Here is a 26,382-nt window from a genome sequence, read left to right as displayed (position 1 = left end):
AGATGATAAAGAAGCAGATTGAACACACGCTGAAATTAAGATAATTCCCCCCTTATTTACAGTACAAAAATTTTATTTTTTTTTTTTGTTAGGATAATTTAAAGTTCAAAACCGAAGTAGACATATTCATTTTACAAACAAGATATTCTTCCATAAGTAGGACCATTAGAAACAGTAAACAACAAAAAAAAAAAAACCAACCCCCAAAAAAGCTATCTTTACAAAAGCTCTGTGCATAGCAACTTCATACTGTATATAACTGACAAAGCAAAAAAATAAAATAAAATAAATCCCCCTAAAAAAAAAAAAACAAACAAAAAATTAAAAACAAACAAAAAAAACCAAAACCAAAACTGACCTGCCAACCCCAAACAAACCCCAAAACTATACAGGAGGGAGAAATGAGGTTTTAATTTACAGGGTTTGGAGAAACCATGCATATTGGAAGTGTGCAAAGAAAGAGGGAGAGGAAGATGCTCTACCGAGATAAATCAGGATTAATCAGGAGATCAAAACAGCTCCTCCAAAGTTCTGATGAATTTTGTCATTTCCTATTTCAGCATTTTCATCTTCCCAGTGGCAAAGAGGGAAATTCTCAGGGAATTGCCGGCAGTGACCGCTCAGAGAGGACAGGATTGCTCGTCACACTGAAAAAACCCTCACACATCAACCCTGAAATCATCTTTTCCCCTTTTTCTGAGTGCTTTGCCACCGCCCAAGTCCTTTTTCGTGGCCAAAGGTTTCTGGTGGTGTTTATTTACAGGTGTTTTTTCTCTCAATGAAAACCTCAATTAATTCTACGCTCATCTCCAGTACCGTGATTTTCCTGCATGAGCAAAAATCCATGTTCTAATTCCTCGGTTTAATTTGTTTTCATTTTTTGGGGGGGGCTCAAAGCAAACCAGATTTTTCATATTTGCCTCAACACGGGCAGCTCCTCTTCTGCAAGTGCTTGGAGCAGCTTTTTTGGGGAGGTTTCTCTTTTTCACTTGGACTGGTGGCAACTGGACAGAGCTGGTAAAAAAACAACTGAAGGGTGAAAGGAATGTTCAGTGCTCCAGAAACTTTCCTTTTCGCTTTTTTTTGTTATTTTGTGTTATTTTTTATTGCCAGACTGTCATTTTTTCCCCCTGAATCTTCCCCAAGATTTCAGTGATGTGGTTGATTTTTTTTTAATGAGAAAAAAAACCCACAGAAAGATGGACAAACCCCAAATTTTTACATGAAATATCTCTTTTTTTTTTCCTTTTTTAATTGAGAAACTTTCCTGACTGAGATTTTGTAATGAAAATCCCAATTGTTAAAAAAAAAAAAAAAAGGGAGAGGATTTAAGGTAACAAACTGCTGCTCTCCAGCAGGTGGTCTAGAAATCCCCATTGATCTGGAATATTTGCCAGACAAAATGTTGAGTCTATTTGATGATCAATTTTAGAGGAATCCTGTGCAGAGAAGAGCAGGGGGGGGAAAATATTCACCATCTTCAGGCTTTGGAGCTTTTTGGGGGTTTTAGTAGGAGGGAATGAAGGAAGGGATTTGATAGATGAGCCTGGTCCACCAAGATAATTTTTGGAATTAGGACTCAATGTGTTTTCACTGAAATTTATGGAAGTTTTAATCCCAACTCTTCTAGTCCTTGATCCATTTTTGCCCCTGGATAAAATCCAGGATACTATTACAAATATAATATTATTATAAATACAATAATATTATAAACATAATCGTGTTATAAATATAATAATATTATAAGCATAATACTATTATAACTACGATAATATTATGAATATAATATTATAAATATAATATTATTATATTTACCCCTGCATAAATGCATAATTCCAAACATGAATTTAACCTCCTTCTTAGCCCTGCTGGCCTATCAGTACCTAGGAATAAATGAAATATTTGGCGGGTTCTGTTGTTGCTGTTTTGCTGTTTGGAACGTCCGGGTCAGACCCTGCACCCCGTTGTGTTATCAGAGGGACGCTGACAGCTCCAGACTTTTTAATTCTTTGATATTTCAGACTTTTCAGGGATCTGGTTGGTCTCCAGTGACTGCCCCACCCTTGGGGGCACGCAGAGAACCCGTGAGGACAATCAACGTGCGGCCAAAATTAACAGGGATTCGTTTTGTTTCAGGTTTTTGTGGAACTCAGTTTCACTGAGGAACTGACTCTGAAATATTAATTATTACCCACATTAAGCCCGCATTATTCCCCCCAAACCTCTCTGTAAACTGTGGTTTTTGCTGGTTAACCTGGTTGAGATTAACCCCCCTCCAGCTTTTTAAAGCGGGGCTCGCTGGCGTTGAGGAGGCACCAAATGGAGACCCTGCCACACCTCAGAGCACAGTCAGGAACACAAAATCCCCTTCCCAAGGAGTGGGAATTCCTTGAGGAACGGCCAGAGCAGCCCAGGTGGGGTCCCCAGTCCCTCTGGGATATCCTTTAACACCCCAGGTGAAATAAATGGATTTATCCCATGGACTGAACCGTGCACGACAGCAGGAAAGGGAGTTTTGGGGGACCTTGTCCCATCCTTGGAAGTGTTCCCCGTCCCCTGGAAGTGTCCCAGGCCAGGTTGGAGCACCCTGGGACAGCGGGAGGTGTCCCTGTCCATGGTGGCACTGGGTGGGCTTTGAGGTCCCTTCCGACCCAAAACATTCCAGGATTTTCTGATTCCACTCCCTGTGCCCACAGCTTGTCCCTCAGCTCATCCACCCTCAGCCTCCCACCACCACCAAGCTGCAATGAGGATTTTTTTGGCTTTTCCTAATCCAAATTAGCCCCAAAAGAGCTCCAAACGAGCTCAGCCATGAAAGTTTGGTCAGAAAAGACCATTAATTACACTTTTATCCCATGCCCAGCAAAATCTCCACCTGCCTCTCCCAAATTGTGGCTTGGATGTTTTACGAGCAAACCTTCAAATCTTGATTTCACCATCCCGAGCTCAGCTCAGCTTCTAGCACCCCAAAAGATCACCAAGAACCCAATTTCCCTCACCCAGCCATAAAACTACTGGAAAAATGGATAAGTTCAGATCCTGGGGCCTTATTTAGGGTTTATTGATGAACAACGAGGTGTTTCCATAGGAACAGCTGGCCATGCAGCCATTAATTCTCTGGGGTTTCGAGGGGTCTCCGTAGCGTAGCTGATTTTTATTTTTTTTTCCCCCCCACTAAAAATGCTTTTCCAACAACCAAATTCTTTTGGGTGTTCTCTGGTTCAGTTGGATAATTCGTGATTTATTTTGTCAGGCTCATCCTCACCTTCCAATTTCAGGAGAGGAGATGCAAAGGAGAACTAAACTCTTTTTTTTTTTTTTCTTTTCTTTTTCCAGTCTAAAATGCAGAAAAATCCAAAGCAATTGATTACCTTGATGAACTTCAACATGTAACTGGCAAATACTTACCATTTTTAATGACTCAGGATTAAAAAAAGAAAAAGTGCATAAATCATTCAAATACACGTTCACCCTTTATAAATGCACCCTTAGTATGAAGCACGACTGAACTCGAGGTGTTCTAACTACATGGAAAACCCCAGGGAACCCTTCCCCTCCTAAATTCATACATTGAATCTATAAAATAAACTCAAGTTACCTCATGAAAAATCCGATTCACTCGAATCCCTAAGTGCCACTCACTCGTCAGCTGGGTCTTTGAGACTTAGCAGTTAATCTCAGTACCTGAATATTTTAATTGAAGCAAAAAAAAAAAAAATAACAGGGAAAACGGGGGGGTAAAGGTGAGGAAGGTGGAAAAAACAAAAAAACTCCTACAGGACCTGTTTACCACAACGGAGGTAAAAGTTTCTGAGGGTTTTGTTAATCAGAAAGAATCCTACACATCCTTGCACATGACTTCAGTAAGAGAGGAGGTGGGGGCGAGGGGGGGAAAGTGAGGAGCAATTGCAGCAGGATTAATATTATATCTCAAACTTATCACTACATTTTTTTTTGCATCATCTTTCTTCATAGTACGACTGGAGTGGGGAAATAAAAAAAAAAAAAAATCCAAAAAAGGGTTTGATTTCTACCTCTACATACAATAAGTTACAAGTTTATTTATTTAAATAATTGTAAAACATCTTACATTTTTTTTTAAAGAGGTTAAACTATAAGCAAATACACACATACACCAAAGTTCCATCACTCATGTCAGTTTGTCCTAGAAATTCTTTCATGCTGGTACCCTGTTTTGTTGAATTGTTTTTTTGTTTTTTTTCTGCATAAACTAAATCGATATCTGAAAGGCTCCATAGAAAATAGAAACTTCAAACTTTTTTTTTTTTCCACCCCTACAAAGTAAAACAAATTGTATCCAAAATATCGAGCTTGAATCGTTTTGCCAATTCCTCTTTTTTTTTGTGGGTTTTTTTTTTGTTTTGTTTTTTCCTTTCGAATATTTTACACATCTTAGGAAGGTTTTTCGTGTCTTCCAGGAAAGATTTTGCATTCCTAATTCCGTTCCGCCAACTCTTCTTCATCCTGGCTCTTGCTGATTCTTCGCTCCCAACGTTTGAGGAGTTGATGTGGTTGTGTCAGAAATATGAAAAAGGTAAATGATGCAGACTTCTATCTCATCCAATCCATAAAAAATGTTCCTTTTTGTTGTTTTTTTTTTTTCTTTTCCTGGGCCTGGCTTTCCCCCCAAAAAAGGAGCTTGTAGTGCTATTTTTTTTTTTTCTTTTTAGTGGTCCATCACAATAAGTAGTTTTGTGCTGTAAAAGAAAAATGAAAAAAAAAAAAAAAAAGGAGAAAAAAAGGGAAGAGGGAGAGCAGCAAAGCTGCCCCTTCCTTACATCGGGGGAACGACAAGACCAGTCATGGCTGAAAAAGAAAAGTGAAAAAAGATGAAATTGTGGCAAAATGTTATGGAACAAAATATATTCGAGCCCTTCATCCTCCTGTGAGCAGTCAGGGACCACAGGAAGGGCCTGATCTGAGGTTAAATTGGAGTTTTAGTGTCTTTAAATCCTTTGTTGCTGGACTGAGAACTGTGGGGGCTGACCGTGACACGGGCAATGGGCAAAGGCCTAACCCAGGGTCAAAGGGAATTATTCTTTTTCCTGTGAGGGGCTGGGATGGAATTCCCAGAGGAGCTGTGGCTGCCCCTGGATCCCTGGGAGTGCCCGAGGCCAGGCTGGGGCAGCCTGGGACAGTGGGAAGTGTCCCTGCCATGGCAGGGGTGGCACTGGGTGGGATTTAAGATCCTTTCTCAAACCACTCCGTGGTTTTCTGGTTCTGTGAACAGCCCACGAGAGTTGTTCCATGGATTGAAACAGAGGATTAATTCAATTCATGTGCACTTGCAGAAAACCCTTCCCACTTTTGAGTGCTCATCTCTGGGGAGAAGTCCTTGGAGACGGACATTGCTCACATTTCCCCCCAAATCCAAACTTCTCAGGCTGAAGGCTCGAAACCATCCCCAAAAACCCAAAAACTGAGCAGGGTCTGTCTCCCTACCCACCTTGCCCATCTGCCTGGAAGGCCTGGAGTTGAGGAAAGGTGCGGAAGGGAAGGGAATTTACCATCCCCACCGTGCCACCGACCACCCCAAGCCAGGGAATTCCAAACCCTGAACCACTGACCAAAGCCCAGGGCTGGGTTTTGCCAGTCTGGCTCCAGTGGAAACTCCCTCCCTTGGTTCCCCCCACGTCTCTGAGCCACTGCAGCCCTTCCTGGCTCCCTCCCAGAACTCTGGGCTGATGTAAATTATTTATTAGTCACTCTCCTGCCTTTAATTGCAGCTCGACTCCTCAGCAACGTCTGGAGCTGCCTGGAACCGGTGCTGCTCCCCGAGGTTTTGGGGGGTGAGCTGAGTTGGGCTGTATTTATGTAACAAACGAGTCAGTCACGTTTTCAGAGGGGCCTGGGTCCTAATCCTGCAGAGATTTGTGTTCGCTGGAATTTGTGGGACTATTGGTGTGTTTAAAGCCCCGTCCCCCCGAGGATTCATCTCACCCTTTCCTTGGTTTCAAAAAGTGTTTTGGGGCGAGTTCCTGAGCTGACACAAGTTTGTTACTGGGTTTTTAAACGACTGTGGGCATGGTCTGTTATTTCGTGCAGTGGGGAAATAAATATTTTCATATTTTCTCGCTGACTGGGGCTAAGGTCCCTGCCAATTTTGACAGATAGCTGAAAGAGAAAGTGAAACCCAACAGTCCCAAGTCAAACAGAGACCTCTTGTAATTGCTTTGGAATTTGCTGTTGTTCCTCATATTTTCAACCCTAAATAAAGCAGGTAGACACTTTCACGCCTGTTTTTGGGGATAACGTGTGAGTGCATTGGAAGAGAGCCAGCTCATAATGGCATAAATGCTCTTTTTTTGATGCTACTTTTAATTAACAGTATTTCCTTTTTCCTTTTTTCTTTTTTTTTTTTTTTTTTTTTTTTTTTAAATCAAGGAAATCTTCCAGCAAAGCAAAGCTTAAACCTGAGTTTCTGCCATCTCTCTTCAAAAACATTTAGAGAAAACTTGTAAATCATCGTTTTGGGAAGTTTCTTAACTTTATAGGAAAGTACATTTTTTACTGTAGGATTGGAGATATTAATAATAAAATAATGTATGTGTTGGAATGGAACAGGTTTCCAGAGGAGCTGTGGCTGCCCCTGGATCCCTGGAAGTGTCCCAGGCTGGGCTGGAAGGGGCTTGGAGCAACTTGGGATAGTGGGAAATGTCCCTGCCCACGGCAGGGGTGGGACTGGATGGGTTTTAACATCCCTCCCAACCCAAATCCTGGGATTTTGTCATTCCACGACCTGACACAGCAAGCTCTATGACACAGAAAACACGAGCGAAGCCCAACTTGTGTCATTTCATCCTCAGCTCCTCCTGCAACAAAGCACGGGCTGGTGTAGGAATATTGGCTGGAATCCTCACCTGCTCTCCCCCAGCTCATCTCGAGGCTTTTTTCTCCTCTCACACCCCCTGCTCTGCCCATTTCCACCCCACCTCCACTCCCCCGGTGGGGCTGCACTGTCAAAAGCCTATTCCCAGCCTGGATCGCTTTTTATTGAATGTTTGGGAGGTTTGGATTAAGGTCTTACACTGCTAGCAAAGCTGTAATTATTTTTGCCTGTATTACTATATATTGAATCGATGTAAGTTTTCAATAAAGGTGGTTCAATGCAGGACACTCCCTGATGAGTTGGGAATATAGCAACCACCAGTCATTATCCCAGAGGGTCTTTTTTTTTTTTTCCCCTTCTTTTTTTCTTTTCTCTTGGAGGGAAATGGAAAAAGAATTAGAGATGAGCCTTATTGTATTAACCTTGACAGCTCGCAATTATCAACTGAAACACTTGATTAAAATTGTCGCAAGGTTGGGGAATTTTTTTATAAATAAATAATCAAAGGATGGGTAGCACCCAGATGATCTGGTGATGGGCACCTTTAATGGGTGTAATTAATTATGATCATCAGCCTGGTGAGTACAAGTGGCCTCTGGAAATCTGTCTTGGAGTGGAAAAGGACTCGCTGAGATTCAAATGTGAGAAGTGGGGAGGGGATTTTGGTGCTGAACTTTGGGATCATGGAATGGTTTGGGGTGGGAGGGATTTAAATCCCATCAGTGCCGCCCCTGCCATGGGCAGGGACACCTCCCACTGTCCCAGGGAGCTCCAACCTGGCCTTGGGCACTGCCACAGCTCCTCTGGGAATTCCATCCCAGCCCCTCCCCACCCTCACAGAGAGCAAATCCTCCTCAAATACATTTTTTTGAAAAAAAAAAACCCCGTCCCTGTAAACTGCTGGAATAACGGGAATGCAAATCTGATGAAGATTACGCAGTTGCTCTTGGTTTTAATCCAGGCTTAAATACTGCTGTGGTTAACATATGTGGAAGCTCTAATCCAGATTTTCATTGCTGCCTGTGAGGAGAGTGGCATTCTCTGAGGGGCTGGTAAATAATAATAGTAATAATAATAATAATAATAATAATAATAATAATAATAATAATAATAATAGTAATAATAGGAAGAAGAAGAAGATGATTATCATCCTCTAAATGTAGATATGTAACTCTATTATATATAAAAATATATAAATATGTAAATATATAAATAATATATTATTGCCACTGTTGTTATTAATATTATTATAGTTATTATTATTATCAATTGAGGAGCTGTTTTCCACATGTTATGGGTGTGGAAATTGAGAGTTCACGGGCTTTGGAAAGGGGCCTGCACATCCTCACTGTGCTTTCGCTATTGTCTCTCCAGCAGCATTTTCAGATGCCTAAATTTGATAAACAAGTAAATAAACCCTCAATTCCGTGCCCAGCACTCCTGCCCCTGGTTTCCAGCCCTGGAATTATCCATCTCTCAGTGCCTCAGCCCAGGCAAGGAGCCTCTCTGGGAGCCTCCCGGTGACTTTTTGGCCACGTCTGTCTGTCAGCACTGTGGGAACGTTAATTTGGATATCAGGCTGCGTGTACCTGGATCCTTTCCAAAGCATGTGCTCCCCAGCTTGAATCCATTTAAATATTTCAGCTGGAATTTGCATCCATGGCTGGAAGAGTTCAGCAGCCACCAAGACCTGGCGTAACCAACCTTGTTCCTTCTTGTTGTGTCACTGCCCAGCCCTGATTTACTGGGTAATTAAATTTAACAGTTGTAGAATATGAATGTCCTGATGTTTGTGTCGATGTGCAGGTAGAAATCCCACAAAGAAAGGGATGAATTCTAAGTTATTAGAATTTTTAAGTGGGTAATAAATTCTGTATTCGTTTATCTCTGATTTTTCTAATTCAGCAATTGTTCACAATTTTTAACCTCACAGGTTTATCCTGACCAGCTTGGGACTGGACTTCGGTCAGTAGAAATGGTTTTAGCTATGAGATTTTGTTATATTTAATTTTAAAGCTCAGGTTTTAGAATCTCTCGTTGATTACTGATTTATAGACTGGATAAAATACATTGTAAACACCAAATGGCAGAGATGGCACCAACTGGTCTCTGGCACTTTATTTCTTTATGGGGTTGAAAGAGAGATAAACTCTTTCTAAGCAGAGCCTCGAGTGTTACCTTAAGGAAAATTATTAATTTAAATATCTGAGTAGTTTTTTTTTTAATCTGTCCTTTTTTTCTGTCTCCTAGCAGCAGCCCGAGTGGTTTTCTCTCTGATTTGTGTTTAGCACCACCTTAATTTTTAAGCTTAATATTTAGGCCTTCTCTACTTAACAGTTAGACATGTTTAACTTTAAGGCAGACTTAAATCTGTGCATTCACCTGGTGGGATCAATGGATCTACCCATTCATGGGAAGAAAACGATCATGGGAAAATGTGGATTCTCTTGTAACTGGGGCAGGGCGAGAAGCTGTTTCAGAATCCTCTGAGCTAGCTGTTAAAAATGTTACTGTTTCTGTTCGAATTTCCTTATTGCATAAAATAATCACACTTTTCTGCAGGTCCCGGCGGCCCAGCTGAGGGTTTTATATCACACCCAGCCCAACAGGTGCCCTTTGTGGGGCTCATTTGGAATTACCACTTGGCACGCCTCAATCCCCAGAGCTGTGTTTCCTGGGCTATCTCTGGTGAAGCCTGAAGGAGCCAGATGACTTCCCAGGCCCTATAAAGATATTTTTTATGGAGACTTGGAGCATATTTATGTGCTGCACACCCCCCCCCCTCCCCCAGCCTGTTAAAAGCAAGAATTCGGTGCAGGTTTCCATTCTTATCTCACTGCTCACATTTGTTTCGCAGATCACCTTTAAAAGGGCTGTAAACGGGCTGTGGGGCTCAATTCCCGGGCTGAGCCTAAACCTGGCAGCAGGTTTGTGCTCTGGGCAGAGCTGGGGATTAACTCTGCTCTGCTTAACAAGCCCCCCAAGCCAGGGGAGAAGTCATTCCCCACAAAAGAGCTGGTATTCCTCTGTATTCCAGAGAAAGGGGCTTGGAACTGGATCTTTAGGGTCTTTTCCCAGCCCAAACCATTCTGGGGTGCAGAATGGATCAGAACCTTCCCACAGAAATCAGTGCCCGGCCCTTGCTTTAAAGCCAAAACCTTGGATTAAACCTTTAATCCAGCTCGTCTGGGGCAGATTTTCCCTCCTGAGCCCTGTCCTGGCCATGTGATGGCACTCAAGATGATTTTAGGTTCTTTCCCAACTCAAACTATTCTGGGGTGCAGAACGCACTGGGTCAGAACCTTCCCATGGAAATCAGTGCCTGGCCTCTGCTTTAAAGCCAAAAACTCGGATTGATCCTTTAACCCAGCTGGGCTGGGGCAGATTTTCCCTCGTGAGCCCTGTCCCGGCCCTGTGATGGCATCAGGGTGATGATTGCTGGCACTCGGGTGGTGGCTGCCTTTCCCCCAGGCTGAAGTTTTAATGTGAATTAACAGGAGGACCCCAAACACCCCAGCAGGTGTTTCCTTATTAGGAAAGAGTTTGAGTTTCACCCCTGAATTTATGAGGAAGAAGAACCAGAAATTTCCATGCTCCTCACACTGAAATTAGCCCAGGGCCAGAACAAAGGGATTTGTTGGACTTTTGAGCTGTTCCTCAAGGAATGGAGCTCTTTTCTATTTGCAGCAAGCCAAAAAACCCCCTCCTTGATTGTTGAATATTTAAGGGAGAACATGGAGATTCTCGGGGCTTTTTGGGGTGTCTTAGCCGGTGCAAGGGACCTCCCCGCCCTGTGCACGGCTTTTACCCTTTTGTCCTGTATAGTTTGTTATTTTCTTCTTTAATTAAAATCTTTTTGCTTTTTCAAAACCGCCTCGCTAATTATTTTGAAGCCATTTCTGGGAGGTTGCTGGGCATCCCTCCGAGCTTGATCCACCTTTGTGGGGCTGAGAACACTCTGGCCTCACCCAGAAGTGTCAGAGCACATTTCCTCACCTCTGAAGCCGTTCCCGTTGCCGCTGGAGCAGGCGGGAGAGGGGGAGCCCTGGGGTCTGATGACAGGAGCAAAGGCACTCTTCTGTTTGACTGCAGGGAACACCGAGGAGGAGAACGGGAGGATGGAAGAAGTGCTGGAGGAGCCCACTGTTGGACTTGAGGACATCACTGCCAAAGGGAAAGAAAAAAGGGATTTCTCATCAGGAATTCGGTAAAGCTAAAGGGATTTCTCATCAGGAATTTGGTAAAGCTAAAGGGATTTCTCATCAGGAATTCGGTAAAGCCAAAGGGGTTTCTCATCAGGAATTCGGTAAAGCCAAAGGGATTTCTCATCAGGAATTTGGTAAAGCCAAAGGGATTTCTCATCAGGAATTTGGTAAAACCAAAGGGATTTCTCATCAGGAATTCGGTAAAGCCAAAGGGATTTCTCATCAGGAATTTGGTAAAGCCAAAGGGGTTTCTCATCAGAAACTCAGTCAAACTGTTGTCTGATTCCTTGATTCCTTATCTGATTCCTTGTCTGATTCCTTAATTCCTTGTCTGATTCCTCGATTCCTTGTCTGATCAAGAATCCACTGTTTGATCCCCTGTTTTACCTCTCAAAAGTCTTGTTCTCTCAGTGAGGATAATTAGAGTTAAGTCTGGAGTGGAGAGGGAGTTGAGCTGAATCATTCAGAAAAAAACGGTGCTTATTTCTTTCAAAATGAAGGGTGAAGGTGCCAGAAAATTCCAAATCATCAAGGGAACAACAGAGTCGGCAGGAGCAGTCATTGCCTGTCCACTCAGTGTCCTTGAGCAAATCTTGTGTCTCCCCCAGTTTTTTAAAAATTAAATTACCTTGCTTTCAAGCTGCTGCTTAGATTTTACTCTAAATTGGCTGCTTTTTAAAGAAGTGCCTTGCAAGAAAAAAAAAAATCCCCCTTTCTGTGTCCAATAATTTGTCCAGGAACTGTTTGCTGAGCTTCCAGAACAATATCAGCCATTCCTCAGCAAAAGGAGGAGCAAATAACAATATTTCATGTGAATTCCCAGGTCTCTTGGCAGTATTAGTTTTGAAATCACAATAACCCGATGCTGGAGATCTGGTCCTTCCCTCATGGAAAGCTCCAGAAGAAGGAATAATAATAATAATAACAATAATAATAATAATAATAATAGGAGGAGGAGGAGAAGCTGTTTAATTCTTCATCCTGTTTTTATATCTATATGTATATAACATATATTTAATTATTTACTTACACCATAGCTGGTGGTGTATACATTTTTTGTTGTTGTTTTTCACACATTCCCTAGCCAGAAGGAAATCAAAGTATGGAAGAAAAAGGGGCTGCTCATGGTAAAACAAGCAGAAACTGAGAGCTTAATTCCATTTTACTTTATACTTCTGGTTATGAAGTTAATATGGCTTCACGGGAAATTGATCCCCAATTCAGCTCTCAGTTATTGATTATGCCTTCAAACTCATAAAAAATTATTTCAGAGTGGCTTTGACCCAGGGTTTGCAAAGTCTCTGTGCTAAAAGCAATGGTTACTCGCTTAATAAAGCTGCGAATTGCGCCTCGTTTCCCACGGTGGCTTTGCCACTCAGGAATCTGCATAAAGAATTAAAAAAATGGAGGGAAATAAAGAAGTCAGGTCCAACACTTAAAAAAAAACCATGGGAGCCTTTTCTAGCTTATACCCAACCACAAACAGAACCTTTGGCAAAACCCGCCCTAAAACCGTTTTTGGTGGTTTCTGAGGCAGTGGGAGGCAGGACGGGTTGGAAATGAAGATGAGGGAGGCAGGAGAGGCTGGAAATGAGGAGGAGGGAAGCAGGACGGGGTGGGAATGAGGATGAGGGAGGCAGGACAGGATGAAAATGAGGCAGGAGAGGCCGGAAATGAGGATGAGGGAGGAAGGACAGGGTGGAAATGAGGCAGGATGGGGTGGAAATGAGGCAGGATGGGGTGGAAATGAGGCAGGAGGAAGCAGGACAGGGTAGAAATGAGGATGAGGGGGGCAAGAGAGGGTGGAAATGGGGCAGAAGAGGGTGGAAAGGAGGATGAGGGAAGCAGAACGGGGCAGAAAAGAGGACGAGGGAGGCAGGCTGGGTTGGAAAAGAGGATGAAGGAGGCAGGATAGGTTGGAAATGAGGATTACAGAGGCAGGATAGGTTGGAAATGAGGCAGGACAGGGTGGAAATGAGGATGAGGGGGGCAGGACGAGGTGGGTACGAGGACAGGATGGAAATGAGGCAGGAGGGAGCAGGACAGGGTAGAAATGAGGATTAGGGAGGCAGGACAGAGTTGAAATGAGGGCGAGGCCGTACATCCGTAGGGGGATCCCGTCGGGGAGCCGTTGATGAAGCCGGGGGAGCCGGGCACGCCCAGGTTGGACATGGGCACGTTGCTGTAGCCGTTCATGCTGTTGCTGGAGGTGCTGTAGTTGGACTGCTGAGGAGTGGAGCTGGATGAATAACCCCGGGGGGAGATGCTGCTGGTGTTACGGATGTAACCTGGAAATAAAGAGCATTTCAGAATGCCCAAATGGCTTAAAACTTCCTCCTGCATGACCCCTGCTTAAGTAAATGTCATTGAAATCCAGATTACTGAAAACATTTAGGCAATACTAATGAATCCAGTGGTTTTTTTCCCTGCAGTTTAAGTTCTGAACCAAGTTTTTGAAGCGAGCTGATGTACATTTTCCCAATAAAATTTGATTTATTAAAATTTTTAATTCATTCCAAGACATCGCTGTGCACGTGGAGTGGTTGGAAAAACCGATCCAGGGAAAAAAACGATTGGGAATGTGACTGGGTTGGGGTTCTCAGTGAGGCCTTGGGAAGGCTGAGCTGGAACAGAGACTGGACAGAGCTGAGAGAATAAAGTAGAGATTTATTAAAAGGGCTTTAGGGCACACCTTGGGCAGGACAAGAGCCTGGCCAGGGCTACACCCAAGGTGGACACAAAATGGTCACAAAAGGGACCCAAAATGGACACAAAATGCACAACCGGTCACAAGGTCTCACACTTTGATAAGTTTTGGTCCATTTGCACATTGGGGTTTAATTGTCCAGTTCCAGCTCCAGGCTGTGAGGTCCCATCCTTCTTGTCCCTCCCTCCAGCCCACCCTTGTTTGTGCTGTTGGGGCTGAACGTTGTCCTTGGTGTGCAGCAGGAGAAGGATTTGTTTTGTGTCCCTGCTGTGTGCAGAGCGGAGTGACACTGACTGTGAGCTCAGAGCTGCACCCCTGGGCAGCGCAGAACATGAAATACACGAAATTAAAACCTCAGGCCCTCTCAGAGCCCGGAGAAGCAGCGGGGGCTCACCCTGGTTGTTCCCCTGGGCCGACTCGGAGATGCTGACGCCCAGCTGGCCGCCGTAGGAGTTGATGCCCATCATGGAGCTGTGGGCTGGGGAGCTGGACAGCGCCGGCAGCTGCGCGGGGTTGCGGGGGACGCTGTACAGCGCCTCAGCTATGTCGGCTGCGCGCTTCAGGATCAGGTCCTGGAATGAGGGACAGGGACAGCGACAGCTCAGGGATGGGGATGGAGAGGTGGGGAAACCCACCAGGGTCTGGGGGTTTGGGGGTTTGGGGGGACTGGGGGATTGGGGGACTGGGGGGTCTGGGGGGTTGGGGGACTGGGGATCTTCTGGGGGTCTGGGGCTGCACCAGGAACCCCCCCGGGAACCCCCCCGGGGTTTGGGGGTCTGGGGGTCCAGGGCTGCACCGGAGAACCCCCCGGGGTCTGGAAGTGCACCAGGGAACCCCCCCGAGGTCTGGGGGTCTGGGGTTGCATCGGGGAACTCCCCTGGGATCTGGGGGTCTGGGGGTCTGGGGCTGCACTGTCTGGGGTCTCGCCCCCCCCCCAGCTGACCTGGTTGTTGTGGGGGGTCCCGTACAGGGCCTCGACCAGGTCAGCGGCTCTTTTCAGCAGCATTTCCTGCAGGGCACAGGGGAAGATGGGTTTTAAGGGTAAAATAGGGAATAGACTAGACTACTAGACTAGACTAGACTAGACTAGACTGGAATAGACTAGACTGGAATAGACTAGACTGGAATAGAATAGAATAGAATAGAATAGAATAGAATAGAATAGAATAGAATAGAATAGAATAGAATAGAATAGAATAGAATAGAATAGAATAGAATAGAATAGAATAGAATAGAATAGAATAGAACAATTCAATGAGTAGAACAATTCAATAAATAAAACCAGGAGCTAGTGTTCTCTCAGGTGACTCCAGTGTTTGTGTGCGGTCACTCTGAAGCCCGGGTGCTCTCACCAGGTGTTATTTACCAGGTACCTGAGGAATTTAAACCCTCCCGGTGGGTCAGAGCAGCCCCCAAACCCACAAATCCCCCCGGAGCCGGCTGGGCCCGGCCCGCCCGGGGCTCCGCCGTGACCCGGAGCTCTCCAGAGTCCTGAACCGGCTCCGCCTCAAGAGCGGGGACAAATCCCGGCTGTGCCCGCTCCTCCGGGGGTTTCCGCGGATCCTTTTGCGCGGACACGCGAACGTGTGAAGGATTCAACACATTCCTTTGCTCAAGGATCTGCCACCATGGACCATGAACTGGGAAATGTTCAATTCAGCAGCAGAATTACTCAGAGACTGTTTGAACTCCAACACACAAAAATCACTGTGGGTTCTACACAATCCCATTCTTGCCAGGCTTACAACTAATCAGTGAATTCAGATCTGATGGGCATTTTAGACATAATTTTGTCTCTTTTACGAATTAGAAGTGAAAGAACACGTACGGTGGGCTGAGTGAAATGCTTAAAATTATTTTACCTTGGCTAATCTTTCGGGGTCCCCAGGATGTCTTGGGATGACCTTCTGCAGCCTCTGGAAGCCGTAATCTATGGTAGGTTCGTTTAGAGCTGGAAGGAAAACATCAAACCCCACCACATTATGTGAGGGTATCTAAACCTGTATCATTATATGGCAACAAAGAAATCACGATTTTTGCACTTTAAACCGCTCCAGTTTCCTTGCCTGGCCTCTCATCCTCTACCAAAGGCTGAATTAACAATTTGCAAGATGCAGCAGCACTGCCACAAAACACTCCTTAAAGGGTGGATGTTTCACTCTGGACAAAACCACGACAGCAATAAAGCAAATCATGGGACAAACACACGCCAGAACAAGTCTTCTCCTGCTGGTCACACAGCCAGAAATCAGACAGCCGTGTTTGCTCCTGGAATAAACCCGTTCCACGCACACCCCCAACGTTTTGCAGCCCCAAAGTAGGGCACAGCTCTTCGTTAGACACGTTCCCTTCCCCAGTTGTGTGTTCTGCACACGCCGCCACTTCCCTGTAATGATCTGAATCTCTGGTGGATAAACCAGGATATTTTGACCCAGATCCTCAGTCAAGCAATAGCTGGCAGAGCCCTGCTGGCATTGCTGATGATTTCAGCAGACTTCAGACACTTTCCCGGTCTCTGCTAGGAAATGGCAGCAACAACAATAATCAGATTTCTGATTATTCAAACTCCGCTTTAAATTGCAGTGTTCTGTGTGCTCGAGCTCTGCCTGCCTCCAACACCTCAGCAGTGCCACCGTGCACCGGCACAGTCCCGGGGATGTTTTCCTTCGAATTCCCTTATTCTTCAGAATGCACATTTTTAACACAAACGACACATTCATGCTGAGGATTCTGCGGAGAATTTCGTGGCACGTTTAATAAGTAACATATGTAAGTCCTTTAGCACTGCCCTCAGTCAGTGCTGGCTTAGGCCTTCTTGTACCATTTGTGGTTATTTTGGGGGGGGGAAATCTTTATTTTTTAAAATAACTAGCACTGGCACAGCTGAAAACCCCCGATTGCAAGAGAGGCTGATGGTTCTTACTGAATCACCCAAAATATCCTGAGCACCTCACAGGAGAACCATCTCCTGCACCAGGAGATGAACCCATCAGGTCGGACGGATTTTTCCACTGATCCAGGTTCCCTGTTTATCCCTGTCCCCTGTTTATCCCTGCCTGCCTTTGGCATAACAACACAAAGGTAAAAGGTCACGTTCCCCACTGAGATACATTTTATATTTACTTTTTATTAAATAATTATGGCATGGCATGAAGTTTAAATATTACAGGAGATAATCGAGTGGGAATTGAGCAGAGAAAACCCAGACCTGAGAATTTAGTCTTGGCTATACTTAGAATGTCTTTGCTCTCCACTGGGAGCCATTCTGGTTTGCTTAAGGAGTTTAATAATACACATTTCAACTGCCACAGGATCTACATCCCGTTTGGGAAGAGGAGGTTTTGGGGGGGTGGGTTATTTTGCCAATAATCCTGAGAATTAGAGGCCAATTCTCTCAAGAGCCTGAACCTCCTTATGTGCCATTACTCTTCTTGATCACAAGTCATATTTTTTTGATTTTGATCATATTTTCTTTAGCTTTGCATATCCAAAGCTAAAGAAGAGTGAAACATATAGGAATTCAAACATGTGAAATATACAGGAATTCGAATATATATCAAGTTACTAAAAACAGCTAGTGGGAATGTGCAAAATGCTAATTCAGGAAGGAGAAGCTGGCTGTTATTCAACAAACATTTTTTCAATGGATTGACGTGGAGGGTTTCATCCTGATAGATCAAATCATCTCCCAACAATGCTGAATTGTTCTCAGGGCTCAGCCATCCTCACTCAATGTGGACATTACGTCTCTCAGCACAAAGGTTTTCTGTGCAGCCTGCAGCAGAATTGCCCACTACTGGTTTTTACTCGTTAATGGAACAAAAATATCCCTGTTGTGAAATCCTGCGAGAAACCCACACCGAGCTTTTGGAGGAGTAAGTGGCACCTTCCCAAAGATGAAGAATCCCCCAGGAAGTTTGAGCAGCTTCTCCACGACCCCACTTCCACTGAGGGAAGAGCTGCTGGGTCAGGAGTGATTTATCTGTGTGTGGCACAGAAATATGCCAGAATTATAAATCCAAATGCTTTGGGGTTTGTGGGTTCAGAGACCATAAAGGGGCCTGACACCGAAGCAGGCTGTTCATTATTTCCTAGAAATCAGATATCTGAAATGAAACCCCTCAGAAAACGGACTCGGGTGCAAAATCCCTTTGGCGACCCTCCAATCCAGAGTTTCGGGCTCAAGGGGTGTCTTGAATGTCCCCAAAGAGTTTAAAAAACTGGGCGTGGCATGATACAATTCATGCACGAAAAGAGAAGCCACCCAGGGAATAAACTAAATTATCAGTGAGCCTGTAAACCTCACCCTAGCACGACTGTTTTAACAACAGATTTGTTGGATAAGAGCAGGGAGGGATCTAAATGTGTCACCAACCACCTGACTTTATTTATGTGAGCCTCAGGGTCTGGACAGTGCTTCCTCCTCGATGTACTTTACCCTTCAAAACCTCCATTTTCATCTTAAACGCTTCATTTTCATCTTAAAATCTATTCTGACCTGCGGGAATAGGAGAGGAAGAGGAATTCTCACAGCTGAGCAAACCTTCCATGAGACTTCATGCAGCAGCAGCTCAGCCTCTCTCTGCAACACCCACCCAGCACAATGAAAATATTCATTATCCCACAACAAATCAAAGCTCATCAGGCTGCTGGAGCAGGAGGAGGGTGCAGGATTTACCCCAATATCACCCCAGGAGATGTGGGAAAGGGCCACATCCAACAGCTCTGCAGATCACCTGGGATTTACCCCACAAAGCACCGGGAAAACAGGAGGATCAGAGTCTGGGTTTCTCTAGAAACATCCTGAACCCATAAAGCTGCAGCAGAGGGAGAGCAGTTTTTGCAGTGGGCTGCCCAGATTTCAAGGTGTTAACAGCGAAAAGGCACCTGTGGCATCAAAGTTTGAGTCATGGAAAGGTTTGGGTTGGAAGGGACCTTTAAAATCATCTTGTTCTACCCCACTGCCATGGCAGGGACAATTTTCACTGTCCCAGGGTGCTCCAAGCCCTCTCCAGCCTGGCCTTGGACACTCCCAAGGATGGGGCAGCCACAGATTCTCTGTGCCAGGGCCTCACCTCCCTCACAGGGAGGAATTTCTTCTGTAAATCTCACCTAAATTTCCCCTCTTTCAGTTCCAACCCACTCCTCCTTGTCTCGTCACTGCAGTTCTTGATGAAGGGCCCCTCTCTGGGTTTCCTGTCAGCCTCCTCAGATCCTGGAATTCTCCTTTCCCCCATGTCTCTCACAGGCTCAAGCAGTGACAGCAGGAAATGCTTTGTCACCTCAGCTTTTTTTTGTCCCTCTTCCAATTTATAGAGCTCTCTGCACCCTTGTAAGTGTTGTTTCTCACAGAAAACAAGAGCTCCAATCTCCTTTACAAGATTTAGCAAAGCAGCACCTTCCCCACCCCTGGATCCTGGCACAACCCAGAGCCCAACCTCTCCCTCAGACGATTTCATATTGCTTTGCTCTGACAAGGTAACCCCCGGAGGATTTCTGCTCAGCAAGGAAAATTATGTTCCAAATCTCCCTGATATCCACATTTCCAGGTTAGCATCTCTGCGACAAAGTAAACGCGGAGCGGTGATCAAAGCTGAGCTGGGAAAGCCGGCAAGATGTGCCCTCAGCTGGTGTGTTATTAAAGCCAAGGGAACTGTAATGGAACCACTTACAGCGGCAGAGAATCTGAATTCGTGTCGTATTAAAAGCAGAATATGGGGCTGCAGCAAGATTAGCAGCGGAGAACAAATGTCTTTTTTTTTTATTCCAGGAGCAGCTGATGGAAGGGAAGCAGCTCAGAGCAGGGATGTGTGCGCAGCCTGTGCCCTCACCGGGTGAAGGCACGCAGGGGGACTGAATGTTTGGGTGTGGTGCTTTAAAAACAGGCTTTTATCTCTCATTTTAGGTATTTCATCTCTTACTTCAGCTGCTAAGGTTGGTTCAGCAGCTGCCATTCCCCTCCAAGCCCGAGCCATTTCTCTGGGTTTTTGCTGTGCTCCCCAACACTTTGTTATTTCTCTACAGAATCCTGCTGGCCTCGCTCTGACGGGAAGTTTTCCGTGTGGGAAACTCATGGGAAAGTCCACACTGACATTTTGGCCATGAGGGTGCTAGCCTAGGGTTAAAATGTTTCTAAAAATCACGGGAACTGTATACAATAGGTTCAGGGGAGGTGAAAAGAAAGGTTGGGCCTGGATAGGCCTGGGAAAGGGAACCAAAACTACGCAGGCCCTGGAAACAAAGGTTGGGTTTTGTCTTTACTGGATCATGTGAAACTGCAGCTGTATAATCATCATATGATAAATGATTTGATTGTTAATCGTAATGATTTTTTTTTTGGTGATGGAATGTGATTATTATCTTAAACAAGAATCATGAGAAACGATGTTTGGGGGCCCTGATGGAAACTACAACAATCCATGCTTGGATAAGGTCAATATATTCAATAGAACAATATGGGGTTAATAATTAATATATATAGTTATATAATGAAAGGGTATTAAAACACATCCATTTAGGATCCATGTGGGAGTCAGATTTGGGGCTGTACCCTGCACCCCTGACTCCCAGAGCTCTTCAATAAAAGCACCTGCACATAATCATTCTGTGAATTTGTGTTTCAAGGCTAACAAGAGGAGGCTGAAGGCCGGGCTGCAGCACCCTGAGTGAGAGCACTTTGGAGAGGAAACACTGAGAGCCCCAGAAGGGCAGCAGCGCCAGCACAGCACACTCTGCAGCGACATAAACACACATCACAGGACACAGGTGAGCTCCCACAACAGCCTCACTGTGCCAGTCACATCTACCCTGGAAACACAGAGCTAATTTTTTATGTTCCTCTTTCCAACAGTTTGTCGTCTTCCTCTTCAAACAATGTCTCAGAGCGACTCTTTCCAAAATAAAAAAAAAAAAAGGCTCAAATATAATCAGGTTGAGCAGAAATGTTTGGTTGTATGTTCTGTGGGCAGACCCCTGTTGTGACAGCAGGTGGGAAAAATATTAATGTGCACTAAAAATGCCTCATGAAACCTCCTCCTTACACCCCCCAAATGTCACCACCGCCAGAGTGGCCTTGGAAGAGCAAGAGGGTAAATTAATTCATTCGTTAATTAATCAAAGGAAGGGTTGTCAATATCAATCACAGACACAGCTCCTGTAGCCCAAACCCTGTTGGAACTCTGGGCACTGAGATTTTCAAACCTGGGCACTGAGAATTTCCACCCTGGGCACTGAGAAATTCAGATTTTCTGTGCTGACAGGCTCTGACCCCCCCAGCAAACACTGCATTGACCTGAGGCCGTGGAAAAGGCTCCCAAAATTGAGTGACAGCGCTGGGATTGTGGGTGTGGGGTTTGGATAGAAGTGTGTGATGTCACAGGGTGCAAAACTCAGAGTTTAAGGGTTTAGAATATAGTAATATATTTATAAAGCAGGGTGGGGGATTTAGGGCTTAGGCTGAGTCCTTTTTCTCCTTCTCCTTCCTGGGTCTGGGTGGTGTTTGGTAATTGGGTAGAAAAATCCGCATTGCAGACCATGGGTGTTTGGTTATTGGGTTAAAAGTAAAAATAATTGAGGTGTCATTTCATAATTGGACAGTTTATCCTTAAAAGGCCTTGTAGAGAAAAAGACAGGAGCCATTTTTTAGTTAGTTAGCTACAAGTGCTGTAGAACTCTCAGCTTGTGAAAGTGATAACACAGATAAGAATTAACAAACATCTGAGTCCGAACACAAAAATACCGTCTCGAGCATTTAACTCCGACTGTGGCAGCAAAGAAGATAAAAAAGCAACAAAGCCCCAGGCACCCACCTGTGTAGATGAACCTGCCTGGTGCTCCCTTGCAGAACTGTTTGGATTTGTAGGACAATGTCACCTCCACCACGCCAGGGATGTGCCGGGGCGGCGTCTGCACGCGGATGGCGTGAGGTGTGATCAGCTGGGAATGGAACAGCAGAGGCACCATCAGCTGTCTGTTCTAATCTTTTAGTAAATCACTGAAGACTTGGGGTTGGAAGGACCCTAAGGATCCAGTCCCACCCCCAGTGAACACCTTTCTTCATCCCAGATTGCTCCAAGTGCTGCTCGACCTCGGGCACTTCCTGGGATGGGGTAGCCACAGCTTCTCTGGGCTCCCTGTGCCTCATAAAAATTGTCATCCTCACCTCCAGCTCTGCCCTTGTTCACTTAAAATCCATTCCCTCTGGTCCTGCCATCACAGGCCTCTGTAAATCTCTTTATTTTTGATTATCATCACTATAGATCAGCTGAGGGATACACCGGAATTAGTTCCTGGCCTCCAGGAGAGGATCACACATTTTAGGATAAATTGTCATCAAGAAACTTGTACTGTTAAGCCCACTGGTTAACTGATGGCTTATTCCTGGGCCCAGATGGATTTAGCTTTTTCTCCTTCCCAAACTCAAACCCTTTATTTCTCTACCTTTGCTTATGTAAATAACCTCGGATAACAGGCTACAGTTCATTATTTCCGCTGTAAATAATAAACCCAGTGGAAAAATTGGTAGAGTCACATTCATTAAGTTCATCAGCGGGTAAAAAAAGATATGGGAATATCAAATGTCTCCTTCAGCTCACATCAGGAGACAATTTCTAATAATTTCTTTGATTTTATAGATGCCTGGAATTGTTCAGTTCCGTTCTGGGCATCACAGAGCAAGAAAAACACAATTCCATGAATTCCCCTCACACAGGGAACGTCCCACCTCACGCAGGAGCACGGAATGGGAACAGGAATTAACCCAGGAAAGGGAAATCTGCCCATCTCAGGGGCAGGGGGCAGCTGTACCCACCTCACTCCACACCAGCATGGTCCCAAACACCACCTGCAGCCCGTCGAAGAAGTTGTCCCCGATGATGATGACCATGGCTCCCCCCGTGGTCCAGCCCTCGCTGGGGCTGATGGCTTTGATGCAGGGCGTGGCTGCACACAACAAAAAATCCCATCAAAACATCCTTTAAAGGTGTATTTTTTAAAATCTCCCCCTCGACAGCTTTGAGGCTGTTTGCAGGCCTGGGTGTAAATCAATTCCTGTGAGCACCCAACATCCCAAGTGACGCAAAACCGCAGCTCCGCCCGTCCACTGCCGGGAATTCTTGAATTCCCGCTGCTGGCACAGGCCTGGGACAAGTCCCTTGCAGCCATTCACCCATGAAGGCTGCTCACCACTCCACAAAGCCCAGGATGTTGATAAAGAAATAAATAAAGGAGTGTTTTTCTGCCTTTGCAAGTGTTAATTACTTGCCTATTCATTACTGGCACTTAACATCGTGTCATTAAAGCCTAATAGGCCAACTGTAGTGGGTGTAAAAATGAAACGCTTAAATGGTTGTGCAGAGGCTGCTTAAAAATAAACCAAAATAGCACCCACTCATTAGCATATGATCCCACAGACACAAACCCTGTGGAAAAAAACCAGCTAGAGTCACATTCACTGTTTATCAATGGGTGAAAGAAGATATGGGAATATCAAATGTCTCCTCCAATTCATATCAGGAGATAATTTCTAAAAGTTTTCTTGATTTTATGGAGTCAAATTTTTTTTTTTTTTTTTATTATTTCTCTCTTCCATATGTTCGAGGCCCCTGGACTATGCATCCCATCAGGAACCCAATATGGTTTCCAGGCCATAACCAAAGTCAATCCATCACTCCATTCCCAATGTTGACAGGGTCAGAGGTGGAGGGGAACTTTGGCAGCGCTCCAAAAACATGAGACTCCTTTGAACAGCCAGTCAATCACATCCAATCAGTCAAGGAAAAACTGGATGGCTTCCTAGGCTTGGAATCCTGGGATTTTCCTTCTACCATTTCACTGCCCGCTGGGGGAGAATTAACACCACTCTGAATTCTTTACTGATTCAATCATTTTCTTCCAGTTCATTAATTCTTCTTTTAGGTTGATACAGGGCACCGTTAAGAAGTGGGGCAGCAAAACATTATAATGAAATAATATCCTCGCTTGTCTTTTCTACTAACATCACCAGCTCTTCTCACTTTCAGTGGCTGCAGGAGAGGGAAAAGTGGGCACTGGGAGCATTTCCCAGCCCTTTTCCCCATTGTTTTTTCGAGCACTGTCTGCGCGAGGGAGGCGGAATGTTTTGGGAACCAAAAGAGGGAGAGGAGAGGAGGGGCCCCAACGTTTTGAAACTTAACAGATACGAGGATTTGTAATTGCTTGAATCCAGTCCCCAACCCATCCTGGAGCTGGCCATGAGTCTGGCTTAGCCAAACAAACTCACATCAATTAGTGTCAGCTCCCTCTGCGCATCGTTAGGCTCCGTGCACAGTTTGTTTAAGGGAACCAGTGACACTTTTTCATACACATCTTGTGCTGGAACGGCTCTGTTTAACTAAGATGTCATCTTGCCTAATTTGCCTGAAATCAAATCTATCCCAGCTGAATGAGAGCGCTGAAATTTAGATAATACTTGGTGTTTTTCCGTGTTTTTCATCTTCACAGCACATACTAATTAATAAATTGCAGGGGGAGGGGGGAGCCAGTCCCTCAGATGTGAGGAGGATCATATTTTGCATGCAGTAGACACTGTTTTTCCTGCCTCTGCCTTTCCCCAAACCCCCTGAGGCTCTGCAATTCCCCCTCAGCTCTCCTTCCCTCCTGAAAACAAACAGAGATGGAAGAATGGGTAATTTCTGCTCCGCTCTCCAGACACAACTCCCACCTTCCGAGGGGTCGAGTCTCCTCGCTCTCCTCCCGTGCTTGGAGTTGTTGTGCACAAACATGTTGTCAGACACTGCCAGCACGTGCCCATCCACGTTCACTGTTGTCGATAGCACCACCTGGATATTTAGAAAAGAGAAGGAAAAAACAAAACAAACCAGCCAGGTAAACGATTTATTCAAAATTCAGCTCGTTAAGGATTAATTATTCAGTTGGGCCCAACCCCTTGTTTTGCAAAATGGCAGCACGCCCTGCAGGGCCTTACAAGGAGGGGAGAAAATGTTCTCAGCCTTCGTTCAGTGCTTTAATTGCATTTAACACGGCGTCCTGTGGGCTGTGTAGATGCCTCGCTGTATAATGGCCCAGCTCCTGCAGGATGGAAACTCCATGCAAACAGGACCGAACATCATGCCTGGTTTTGACATGTGAGTGCACAGTGCCTCCTGAAAAATCATCTGAGCCTGAGCACCCCAAAGCAAGCAGCAGGTTTGAAACCTCAGCCTCCACGACTGGGCTCCAACCTGAATTCTCAGAGGAAGTAAATGTATATGTTAATTAATCCCACTGTAGTTTTTACAGTATCCAAAGCTCTAAATCCCATCAGTCCATAAATACGTGTGACTTCAAACCACAGACTTCTGGGGAAAACAAACAGCGTTTTAACTCCTGAAAGAAGATGCCCTCTGGCTGAGTGGGTTTTGACCATCACTTGGCGTAAATGAGCTTGATCCCATCCCACTGCCACACCGACAGAAACGCACAGCCACGGAGAGTCAAACCCTGGACGCATTCCTGGATTTTCACAGCCTCAGCTGTTACAGCCGAGGTAAGAGAACGTCAAGCTCTAATTGTTGATAAAACTCTATCCCAGCACAGAGCAGGAGAGCCCTTGCCCTCCCCAGGCTCAGGCGAGCTTAAAGAACACTTTCTTTCTCGAGACAACCCTAATTCATTCCAAAAGGCTCTTGTCATCCCGTACTCTGATACTTCTCAAGCATTCTTGTCACAGAATGTGTTGCTTTCGTGTGCCAACTGATTTCCTCACTCCCATTTGGGTGGGGTGTGACTCCATCCAAAGGGAACGTTTCCCACATGACATAGCTGAGCCCACTCAGATGCACTTCATTATTTTCCCTTAAACAATGGAAATAAATTTTAGTCTCTCACTGGCCAGCCCAGAGCACACTGTGGCAAAGGGGAATAGGCCTGAATTATTCCAGTGTCTGGAATATTTACGACAAGTGTTTAAATTGCAACCAAATGTAAAAAATAAAGCAAAAAAAAATAAAAAGTGTGTCTTGTATGTACAGTTGCGCTATGGGATGGAGACATCTCTGAGCTCACTCACACGACTGGGGTAAATCCACACCCACGTGCTCCCAGGAAGAGGGGACAGAGCCAGGCTTCAATGTTCACACAGAGAACAGAACCATGGAATGTCCTGAGAGGAAAAGGGAGTCACTGGGATCATTGATCCAGCTCCTGTGCCTGCACAGAGACCCCCAAATCCCACCTCGAGCACCCCTGGAGTGCTGTCCAAGCTCTCCCGGAGCTCTGGCAGATTTGGGAATGTGCCCATTCCCAGCACCCAATGGGGGAAGAGCCTTTCCCAAAATCCAACCTTCCCCAAAATCCAACCTTTCCCTGCTCTCCAGCCTGACCTGCCACAGCTCCAGCCATTCCCTGGGTGCTGTCCCGGTCCCAGAGCAGGGCTCAGTGCTGGAATCACCCTTTGAGTTGTGCACAACACAAGAGCCACGTTTTGGCAGGAGGTGCAGAGACCCCACGGCAATGGCAGAGTAATGGCAAGAACCAGCCCAGAAGTGCTGAGCACCTTCTGCTCCCTGCGCCAGCAGGAATGGAAGGTTCTAGACCTCCCTCCATGTGTGGTTCCACTTTTATCCACCTGTCCCACCCATGAC

The 26,382-nt window shown here is 45.2% G+C and overlaps 1 protein-coding gene across 1 annotated transcript in view; it reads right to left on the bottom strand.

Moving 5' to 3' along the window:
* Positions 1-1,822: 1,822 nt before the first annotated feature.
* Positions 1,823-26,382, bottom strand: part of EBF2 (EBF transcription factor 2) — a 117,793-nt gene continuing 93,233 nt past the window's right edge. The window contains exons 8-16 of the mRNA XM_066206194.1: positions 24,462-24,579; positions 22,572-22,702; positions 21,571-21,697; positions 15,625-15,713; positions 14,706-14,771; positions 14,157-14,334; positions 13,158-13,343; positions 10,847-11,014; positions 1,823-4,827 (exon numbers count right to left, since the gene is read on the bottom strand). Coding sequence (XP_066062291.1) covers positions 4,796-4,827; positions 10,847-11,014; positions 13,158-13,343; positions 14,157-14,334; positions 14,706-14,771; positions 15,625-15,713; positions 21,571-21,697; positions 22,572-22,702; positions 24,462-24,579 — 1,095 coding nt within the window. The 3' untranslated portion in view covers positions 1,823-4,795. The remainder of the gene's footprint in view (positions 4,828-10,846; positions 11,015-13,157; positions 13,344-14,156; positions 14,335-14,705; positions 14,772-15,624; positions 15,714-21,570; positions 21,698-22,571; positions 22,703-24,461; positions 24,580-26,382) is intronic.

Source organism: Chamaea fasciata, unplaced genomic scaffold (assembly GCF_029207755.1).
Source record: "Chamaea fasciata isolate MVZ Bird 193981 ecotype frontalis unplaced genomic scaffold, bChaFas1.0.hap1 SCAF_30, whole genome shotgun sequence".
In the NCBI taxonomy this organism is placed as follows: Eukaryota; Metazoa; Chordata; class Aves; order Passeriformes; family Sylviidae; genus Chamaea; species Chamaea fasciata.
This window is presented reverse-complemented; position numbering and strand designations above follow the sequence as displayed.